The sequence below is a fragment of the Neomonachus schauinslandi genome, chromosome 1 (genome assembly GCF_002201575.2).
Source record: "Neomonachus schauinslandi chromosome 1, ASM220157v2, whole genome shotgun sequence".
Lineage (NCBI taxonomy): Eukaryota > Metazoa > Chordata > Mammalia > Carnivora > Phocidae > Neomonachus > Neomonachus schauinslandi.
In genome coordinates this window covers 211,223,385-211,233,931 of record NC_058403.1, presented here as the reverse complement: position 1 = coordinate 211,233,931, position 10,547 = coordinate 211,223,385, and the positions used below count along the sequence as shown (strand labels likewise).

Here is a 10,547-nt window from a genome sequence, read left to right as displayed (position 1 = left end):
GCGCGGCCCCGCCACCCCCGGGGCCCGGGCCCCCCGGGGGGGCCCCCCCCCGGCGCCGCGGGCGCGGGGGGGGGGGCCCCCCCCCCCCCCCCCCCCCCCCCCCCCCCCCCCGTCGGAGGAGCCCCCAGCCCCGGCCCCAGGCTTAGAAGGAACCTCAGGCAGGCGGCCGCGCTTCCAATCTGGAATCGTTTACTGAGTCCACTTCTTACACACATAATTATAAAAGAATAAGAATCGACAAAAATATTTTCTTTCCATAATATGTAGAGGTGGTTCGTTTCTGGTGGGGTGTTTTTTGTTTTTGCTTTTTTCTTCTTGCCCGCCCCCGGCAGAACACTTGGCAGGGAGGAAAAGGAAGGAGTAAGGATAACCCTGAGGCGGGGAAGGGTCCGCTCGCAAGGCCAGAGCCCCGGGCGTGCGCGGGCGGCGCGCACAGTGCCCGGCGGAGAGCGGGGCCGCGCGCTTGCTTCAGAGCCGGCCTGAGAGCTCCGGGAGGGCGGGAGGCTCCCGGCCCGCTGCGCACCACTCCCCCGCTGGGCTTGGAAGAAGCACCCTCTACCCCGCCCCCGCGCGAGTGCTGGCTGGGTGGAACCCCGCGGCCCGGCGGCGGACCCCATTCTAGGTTTAGGCACCCTTTGCTTTGTCTTTTAAATAATCATCAAAAACGCCCCCCCAAACAAAACACTATGAAGTGGGCGGGTCTGGAAGGAAAGGCAAACGCATGCTTCTGTGCGGCCGGTGTGCGGCGGGGCGGGGAGGAGGCCGGGCCCCGCCCGGTGTGGGTTCCCGGTGGAGTTGAGGCTCCAGCTCCCGGACATCGTGGAGGGGAGGGGATGGCTTGAGGAAGTGCTTCTTGGATGTGGGCCTCATCTCTCCGTCCTGGCAACCGAGAAGCAGCGGCAAAAAACCCAGGAGCATTACAAAAAGGAGAAAGGCGTGGGGGCAGCGAAGGCGGAGGCTCCGGGTGGGGGGGCGGCTGTCCAGCGGGGGCGGTGGGAGGAGGCGCCGCGCGGGGTCTGCGGGGGCCCCTCGGGCCCTCCCGCCTGCTCCCCCAGTGGCGGCGGCGGCGGCGGCGGCGGCGAAGCCACTTGTGCTCTGAATGTGCAGGCCCCGGGCGACGGGGGGCTCAGAGGTATTCCTGTAGAAAGTGCAGCAGCGTGACTTCATAGTGCTCGCCGGACTCCGGGCAGCGGATACTGTGTCTCTCGTTGGGGTAGATCTGGGTGGACAGAGAAGGCAGGGCTGGTGACACAGAGGGACCCTGCCCCAGGCGGTCGCCAGCCCGGCATCCTGTACCCGCTCCACCCCCCCCACCCCCCTCACCCCCCACCCCCCGCCCCAGCTCAGGGCGGCTCCTGGGCGGTGGTGGAAAGAGCAGACACCCTGGACTGATGGACCTGAGTTCCAAATCTTCTCTGCCCCCGACTGGCTTGCTGTGCACTCTGGGCAAGTGACAACCTCCCTGACCACAGCCACCCGCCTCCAAAACCGGAGGAAGAATCTGGACCTCTCCGGGTCTTTTCGAGGGCTGGCCAAGCTCGTCTCTCAAACACAGAGCACGTGCACATTCAGAATGGCACATTTGAGAGACTGCCTCTCTGCCCTCAAGCTAGGAGCTGTCCCTCAAACCTGGGGAGGTGCAATGAACCCACCTCAGTGGAGGGGGAGGTGCATCAAATCTTTGGGACCTTTGGTACTGTTCACTGGAGCCACTTGCTTTTGACCAAAAGGCCACGTTAGGACTGCACATGCCATGGCTCCCACGACAGGCCTCCCACCCCAGGCTCTGTCGTGTGTTTTCTGGGTTCTCTCCCACCACCGAGGGGGGCATTATCCCCAGAGAGGAGCGGTGACTTGTCGGTGCCAAGGGCCAGTCCTTGAGACCTGGCTGAGCTGACGTCCAGGCCCTTGGGTGACGGTGACAGCTTAGGTCTTGCCTCTGACCATGAAACGAGGGCTCTGGCACCCTAGCAGGTCTCAGATAGACCCTGGGGGCTTGAAACCTGCTGCACACTCTCCCAAAGTACCTAACTCTAGTCTCAAGCTGGGTGGAGCTGGCTGGTACCAGGGCCAGGGGGCCCATTCCTCACCTCTCCCTGCCAGCAAGATGGGTTTGCGAACTAAACCATTCCTTCCTCTCCAGGCCCACAGCCACTGCCTCAGTTCACTACTCTGGAATACATCCAAGCGCCCAGAGGTCTCTCCGTCTCACTTGCCTTCTTTTTTATTTTATTTTATTTTATTATTTTTTTAAACATTCCATTTATTTGACAGAGAGACAGTGAGAGCAGGAACACAAGCAGGGGGAGTGGGAGAGGGAGAAGCAGACCTCCCGCCGAGCAGGGAGCCCGATGTGGGACTTGATCCCAGGACCCTGGGATCATGACCTGAGCCGAAGGCAGACGCTTAACGACTGAGCCACCCAGGCGCCCCTCTCCCTTGCCTTCTTTAATCCATCCCTGGATGAAGCACAAGTCTAATCATACAGTCCCCAGCGCAGAGCCCTGCAAGGACTTGCCAGTCTGGCATCAAGACCCTGTCTCCTGCTGCAGGACCTCACTTCTCCCCACTTTGGGCACCAGCACTGCCAGGGACAGACCTTTCACACCACCCTGGGTCTGGCTGCCTGGTTACTTCTTCCTCCTTTTGGCTGTGAGGGCAGGGAGCAAGTCTGTGTGGTTTCCTGCTGTGCTCTCAGCCCTCAGGCCAGGGCCTGGTCTACAGTGTGATGTGTGAACAAGGAGGACCGGGGACCACCAGCCTCCCAGGCCATCTGCTCCAGGGTGCCTGAAACAAAAGGCGGGGTCTGCCCCACCTTCCTCACACACAGCCCTGCTCCCACCCCCAACAGAGTATCTCATCTCACCCACAACTTCTCATGGGGAGGCAGGGGCCCAGGACTCCAGGCCCACCCTGTGTGCTAAACGCTCTCCCAAGAGAAGCCATTTGGCCCTTGAAACCTCACTGGCAGGCAGGAGTTATCCTGCCCATGTCACAGACGAAGAGAGGAGGAAAGGCCCGAGGTTAATGGACCTACGGCGGAGCAGGATTTCATGCTCATCAGGGCTGTGTGAGGTTCCATGCCACCCTGCCTCACCCTGATCTGCAGCTGCCTCTGGCCTGTTTGCGAGGAGCATGTCCTCCCTCCTGCCCTGTCTGGAAAGGCATGCTCAGCCACAGGTCCCTGAGGCCTGTCCCTCCTCCCCTGTGACCCTCAGTTTCTCCATCTGTCCAATGGCAACATGGCACTCCCCTGAGGACAGAGCATGTGGAGGCTTCTGGGAGGCAGAAACACAGGGGCTGGCAGCACGTGATAAAACCTGCCTCTCTCGCTTGGCCGGCCCCTTTCCTGCTAGGACGACTGACTATGGCTCACGTCCCACTGGCTCCCGTGGGCCCCTGTCTAGAGGGTGTCCCAAAGGAGGCAGGCCCACACACCTCACCCTTTGAAGGAAATCCAGCCGAGGCCCCGCCCCCCACCCAAGCCCCGCCCCCACCACTGAAGCCCTGCCCTTCGCCACCAACGCCCCACCCCTCACCTCCAACCCCTACCCTCTCAGAAGCCTGACTCATCACCAAGGCCCCACTTCTCACCGACAAGACCCCCCCCTTATGGCGGAAGCCACGCCCCTTGCCCAACACCCCACCCCTCGCCCGAGCTGGTGGCACCCTGCCCATCGCCCCGCCTTTGCCCCCAACTCCTCTCCCGCTTATTCCATCCACCCTGGTCTCCAGTCCCAGGAGAGGCCCCCGACACTTTCCCGTGCCTGGTGTCTAACCCCCCAGTCTCCCACACCTCTACTCTCCAGCATCCTTCAATGTCACCTCCTCCAGGGAACTCTTCTCTGATCCCAGTCACCCAGAGATGCTTTCAGCGCCCTGAACCTTCCTTCCAGGCAAATTCCTTGGTTTAAGGTAAAATGGCGTGGGCGCGATAATTTCCGTAACCCTGACCTGCCTCCACCAGGCTGAGCTGCAGGGGTGTCCTGGCCTGTCCCCTCAGGGTGCCCGCTGTTGAGGGCACCACCAGTGATCAGTCCATGATTGCTGACTGGATGTGGGGCCATGGGGGGCCCGGGGAGCGGTGGAGGCAGCTGATGGGGGGAGCCCTGCCTTGGGGGCCAGCGCAGCAGCAAGTGACTCTGCCCTGCCCACCCCACGGGCTCCTGGGGAGGCGCCACCCACCTGGAGCTGGTAAGGTTTTCCGGCTCGGATCAGCTGGGAGACGAGGAAGTTTGTGTGGAAAAAGTGCACATTCTCATCCAGGAAGCCATGCAGGATGAGCAGGCGGTTGGGCCTGGAAGACAACGTTGGGTGAGGGTCTGAGGAGGGACCCTCTGCTCCCGTCCAGCGCCAGCTCAGCAGCCCGCGGTGGCAGAACCGAAAGCCTGAAAGCTGGGGGTGCGACAAGCAGGTCTGGGGACTCCCTCACTTCCAGGCAAGGAGGGGAGTGGCGGGTGGGCGCGCTGTGCGTGGTATACCCTGAGCCACAGGGAAGCTTCTAGAGCAGAGCTGCCCCATGGCACTGTGGGATGATGGAATGTTCTAGACCTGCCCCACCCAATGCAGTCACCACAATCATCACCACATGTGGCTACTGAGCACTTAAAATGTGGGAAGAGTGGCCGAGGAACTGTAGGTTTTAAAAATTAGATTTTTTTTTTTTAAGAGAGAGTGCAATGCAGGCAAGGATGGGGAGGGCAGAGGGAGAGGGCGAGAGCCTTGAGCAGGCTCTATGCCCAGTGTGGAGCCCCACGCAGGGCTCGATCTCACGACCCTGAGGATCACGACCTGAGCCGAAATCAAGAGTCGGACACTTAACCGACTGAGCCACCCAGGCGCCCCTAAAAGTTTGATTTTTAAAAATAATTTATTGAGGTGAGATTCGCATAACCTAAAAACCCCTCATTTCAAACTGAACGATTTGGTGGATTCACAGTGTTGTGGACCACCGCGTCTGTCTGGTTCCAGCAGAGCCCCCCGACATTAGCAGTCCCCCCCGGCCCCCTGACAACCACCACACAGTCTGTGTCTGTCTCGACGGAGATACTCTGTCAGTGGCTGTGAACCAACGTGAGCTGAAATTCAGGGGCCACATAGGGCTCCCGGCTCCCAGACTGGATGGCACAGCCCAGAGCACTGGGTTTCGAGCTTGGCTGTCCCCAGGGAGCCTGGGCCACACTCCAGACCACGGAGAGCAGCCTCACCAGGAGAGGGGCCCAGGCGGGGTCAGCCTGCATCGAGAGCCTAGCACGAAAGGCGTGGGCCCAGGGAAGTAGTTCACCAGATGGAGCCACACCAGAGGGCGGCAACACTATTTCCCCCCCAGAGAAAGAGGCAGATACCGAAGCATGACATGGTATGCCTAAGCTAGTCCCACGGCCCTAGATGTTACAACCACGTGGACCTGTGTCCCGAACCACCGCATGTCAAATCCCACAAAACTGAGGCTGATCGGATTCAAGACCAACCGACGGCCCCACAGCTGGACACGTGCTTGGGGAGTGAGGGAAGCCTGCGTGTGCCAAGCAGTGTGACTCTAGAGCCTTCTTTCCATCATTCTGAGGGCAGGGCCAAGGCCTCCTCCCTCACAGGGCAGCCTGGTGTTGGCCTGCTTCTGCGAGGAGCAGCGAGAAGGGGAGGCCTCAGGGGGTGTGAGGCGGCCGCAGAGAGGGAGGTGCGGAGCCCAAAGGAGTACAATGCCGATGCGGGGGGCACCGCGGACGCCCAGCCTCGCCGACAGCCGGCCCCGGGGGGGAGGGGGGCATCCCGGACAGAAGCAGCGGGGCCAGGGAGGGGTGGCGGGAGAGAAATGGGGGCCGTGGCGACCTGGAAGGCTGGGGCGGGTGGGGGCCTTACTCATTGGGCAGCTTCTCCACGTGCAGAGCTACAGAGCCCGCCTCGTAGCCAAGCTGGTTGTTCTCTGGGACATCCATGTAGCGCTCGGTGTACCCTGTGTCATAGGCCATCCAGACGGTGACCGGGGCGCCCGCGATGGCCACCTGAGGGCCACAGTGGACAGAGAGGGGTCAGGGAGACAGAGACGGGGAGAGAGAGAGAGAAGCAGAGGGAGAGGAGAGGAGAGAGAGACACACACACACGGGTCAGGTCTCAGGAGCCCTCGCTTGCCTGCCGGCTGCCCTGGGGCCTCCCCCGAAGGATGTGAGGAGCGGGCATGCACACGGGGGGGCTGGCAGGGGAGGGGCCCTCAGACCGTGTGTCCCCCGTGGATCGTGCGTTGTCGAGGGAGGGCGGGTGAGCTGAACGAGGGCGTTCAGGCCGGGATCGGCCCCTCCCTGGTCCCACTGCCTTCCTGCCTCCTCCTCCTCATCGCCGCCCCGCGGTGCCCTGACAGTGCCGCCGGCCTGGGGGCCCCTCCCCCGACGCTCTTCACACCATGCCCCACCTCTGCCCATCCGAGGCCGGGGTCCCGGGCTCAGCCTCCCACAGAGAGCTGCTGGCGGGGTTTTGTGCAGCCGGATGCCATCCTGGGGTCAGCAGTGGCGGGCAATGAGGAGGGGGGCTCGGCCCCACGGGGCTGCTGCGGGGAGAAACAGCCACGTGGCAAGGCCCCTGCCGAGATGCCTCTCCGGGGGGGCGGGCTCCGAGGGGCACAGGCGGGTGCCCGCAACCAGGAGGGGGATGGGGCGGGACCCACCTTGAACACTTGGGGCTTATGGATCAGCCCCATGAGCGAGAGGAAGCCTCCGTACGACCACCCGTGGATGGCAACTCGGCTCAGGTCGATGAAGCCGTACTTCTCGGCCACAAACTGCAAGCCCTCCACCTGGTCCTCGATCTCCACCTGGCCCTGAGGGACGAGTCCGGGCACCTCTCAGAGGGCTCCTTCCGTGTGTGCGCCCTGCTGTCCCACCTCTGTCCCTCATGGACCAGAAGCAGCTCTCGGGAAGCTCCCCCTCTCTCCAGACCCTGTTCCAACCTGCTCTTGGGGGGGTGGTGGTCAGTCGGGCCGGGCACCAACCCCACCCTGCCACCTCCTGGCTGACCCGGAGAAAGTCACATCTCCCCTTCTGGGCCTCAGTTTCCTCATCCCTAAAATAGGACGTCCACTGGAACAGGGCCACTTTACAGTGGGCGAGGTGGTGAGTGTCCTGCACTCAGAGGCCTGGCACAGGCTGAGGCTTGATGAACAGCGAGTGTCATTACCGTCTTCATCCTCATCGCCACCACCACCATCCTCCCCACCATCACCACCATCATCTCCATCTTCATCACCACCACCACTATTCCCACCATGAGCACCATCAGCTCCATCCTCATCACCTCCGCCACCATCACCACCACTGTCTCCATCCTCACCACCATCTTCTCCATCCTCACCTCCATCTTCTCCATCCTCACCACCACAACCATCATCACCATTAGCACCACTTCTATAGCCACCAGTCCCTGTCTGTTCCAGCCGTTGGGACTTCCTGCTGATGGGGCCCATACTGAAATATTTGGCTCATCTGGGCCTCAGGCACCAGGTGGGATGTGTAGACACCTGTCTCCCCATGGGGTGTGGCTCAGAGCACAGCATCAGAGTGGACATTCTCCTTGGTTCCGAAAGGCTGCCCTACTTTTATGCCTGGCATCCTGGCCGGGACTGGCCCTGAGGAGGTGTTCCAGAGCTGCCCCCGAGCCCCAGGGCTGCCCTCACCACACAGGAAAGACCCAGAGAAACTGTGGAGTGATGTTACCATTTGGTTTTTCAGGGCCCCTTCGAACCGAAGCCCTCGCTGACACGAGCCCCTGCCATCAATCACAACCACGGCGTAGCCCAAGGATGCCAGTGTGTTGAGCCGCAAATACTTGATTCCTTTGAAGGAGTTATTCACCAGCTGCACCTGTGACGGGAGAGCAAGGAGGGGACGTGGAGCTTTAGGACGAGTGGCAAGGAATCCAGTGTGAGACACCAGGCAGGAGGGGCTGGATGGGCCAGGGGCCAGAGGGATGGGGCTGGGGGTCTTACAGCCTCATCAAAGCTCCTGCACTTTACTGTGGAGGCTGCAGATGGCTCTGGAAGGGTTCTAGCCACGGGGGAGTAGAAGGTCAGGCAGGGACCCACTCTGCACCAGGCATGTGCTTAGGATGGGCTCCCTCCTCAGCCGGGGCCTCTGCCGCGGCCCTACCCTGGAATCACTCCCTGATTTTTTCAGCCACATTCTGCCCCCTTTCTACCTGCAGTTTTCTCTAAAAACAGACAAAAACTGGTGGTGTTCTCAGAGTAACTTGACTTAACCCAGTTCCTCACTTTGGCGCTACTGATGTTTGGAGCTTTGTCAGTCTCTGCCATGGGAGGGCCATGTCAGGTACTGCAGGGCGTTGACTGTCCCAGGCCCCCACCATAGCTGTGATGACTACAAATGTCCCTGGACATCACCAAGCGTTCCCTGGGGGACAGAATAACCCCAGGTGAGAAACTGCCATCTTAGATGGACCCCAATGCCCATCTGCCTGCCTGGACCTGTCTTGTCCCCTTCTCAGAGAACTGGGCCCAGGGCCCATGGCCACCTCTATCCCCAAGTAGGTGACCAGGGGTGACAGTGGGTCACTGCTGGGCAGGTGGGCCAGACAGACACCTGGGGGCTAGGGGGGTTTCCCAGAGGGACAGGGGAGCATCAGCAGGTGAAAGGGGCAGGCAGTTGTATGAGAGGGTGGGGTGTACAGAGACCCAGAGGCAGGGGAGCAAGGGCCCCCAAGAACCCTATGTGGTCAGTGGGGCTGCGGCCCCCTTGCATGAACCCTCCTTCTGGCCTAGCTGGCACCCAAGTCCTGCTGTGAAGGAAGGGGGTGTAGGGAGCAGGGCTGACACACACCTGGGGGCCTCCATACACAAAGAGGACAGTGGGGTGCTTCTTCCCTGGCTGCACAGCGTGGGGCTTGTAGATCATGCCGTAGAGCCGCACGTCCGACTGCGTGTGGAAATGGAAGATTTCCGGGGGCACGTAATCCGGGGGGCAGCCTGCAGAGACAGAGCGGCTGTGGCTTTTTGGGCCGGAGGGCGCCAGGGAAGCACATCTGGCTGAATGAAGCCCAGGAGCCACTGCCTGGCCCTCGGCTGTGGAGGGAGGATGGGAGGCACCCTGTCTTCTGTGCTTCCTGATGGTTTGAATCAGAATCCAAGGGCCACAAAGGACCCTTGGTCCCATGAGTGTGCACGCGGCAGGCTGCGGTCCCCCACAGCCCCCCGACACTTGCTGATCTGATCTCCTATGGGGGTGGCCACGCCTCTGCTATCATCTGCCTCTGATTTTCACCTTTGCCAAGCACCACTGGTTTTCCAATCATGACAGTGAGGCAAACATCTTTCTTTAGGATTACCTTGGAAGTTTATTTAGATAAATAGAGAAAGTCAATTTAAAAAGGAAATAAGTCAATTGTCACATAGGTTCTGTAAAGGGTCAGACGGTGGGTACTTCTGTCTCTGCGTCTTAACTACACGGCTTGGCTGTCTCGGCCCCAGTGTGGCCGGGGACAGTCCCTAAGTGACCGGGAGTGGCCGGGCTTGGTGCACAGGCCGTGTTTGCCCACTTCTCATGGAGGTGGGCTACAAACATGGCAAGACTGGGAATTTCCGGACGTGGAGCCTCAGTCCACCTGCCGGCAAGCCCAGGGCTGGGCACCAGGACCCAGGACTTCCCACTGCTGTCCCCCTTGCTGTGCTGGGTGTCTTGGTAGGACCCACCCTTCCCTCGGTTTCATCTGTAACACGGGCCCAGGGTTCCTGCTCTATCAGGTCCTGCAGTGATGTGGGGAGAGTCACAGACTGAGTGAGCTACTGGCTGGAGACTTCTACTGGGTCCCAGAGGGTGACGATGTAACAAGATGCTTTCCAACCCACAGACACCCCACAAACGCCAGGCATTCTTATTTCCTAGAATGTTCTGGAAATCTAGCAAGTGGCAAATCTGGGGTCAGGGAAGGGCGTCCTTTTTAGTCTGTGATTGCCGTGGGCTAGGCGCTGTCCAGAGTGTTCGGTTTTCATCCTATGGACTGCCTGCCGTGAGACCGTTTCATTGAGAAGGACACATTTGAGAGAGACTGACTGACTTGCCTATGGTTCTGCAGCCAGCAATGAATCTGGGGCCACCTGAGCAGAGTTCTGGCCACCCTTCAGGCTCTTGGGCAAACTGGAAAGTTGCCTCTGTTCCCCGAGGCTACGCTCCTGCCTGACGCCCCAGCTCCTTCCACAAAGGTATCGGGATGTGTGCCCTGCGCAGATGCCCCTGGAGACAGCCACCCAAGGATGAGAACACCCCACGTGGCAACGCCCCATGTCTGGCAGCTGGTCGCTCTGTGCTGTGCTGTCCCTAACCACAGAGCAGAAGTTAGAGACAGGCCCAGGGGGCAGGGCCCACAGGACAGGTGAGGCCACTGGTAATGCCCAGTGATGAGCGCTTGGGGCCCCCGGGCCACTTGCTGCTTTGAAGCTGCCAGAACAGCCCCCTCTCGCCAGTGTTATTTAACAGGGCTGCATCTCATTCTACAGACAGGCAAGCCGAGGCTGCCGGGGATGGCGGGGGAGACTTGGTCAGGTCCCC

General features: G+C 60.9%; 1 protein-coding gene across 2 annotated transcripts in view; it reads right to left on the bottom strand.

Moving 5' to 3' along the window:
- Positions 1 to 238: 238 nt before the first annotated feature.
- DPP9 (dipeptidyl peptidase 9) overlaps positions 239 to 10,547 on the bottom strand; it is a 39,745-nt gene continuing 29,436 nt past the window's right edge. For both annotated transcript variants that reach the window (XM_021705005.2, XM_021705002.1), the window contains exons 17-22: positions 8,823 to 8,968; positions 7,704 to 7,850; positions 6,659 to 6,811; positions 5,860 to 6,002; positions 4,186 to 4,297; positions 239 to 1,219 (exon numbers count right to left, since the gene is read on the bottom strand). In XM_021705005.2, coding sequence (XP_021560680.1) covers positions 1,127 to 1,219; positions 4,186 to 4,297; positions 5,860 to 6,002; positions 6,659 to 6,811; positions 7,704 to 7,850; positions 8,823 to 8,968 — 794 coding nt within the window. In that variant the 3' untranslated portion in view covers positions 239 to 1,126. The remainder of the gene's footprint in view (positions 1,220 to 4,185; positions 4,298 to 5,859; positions 6,003 to 6,658; positions 6,812 to 7,703; positions 7,851 to 8,822; positions 8,969 to 10,547) is intronic.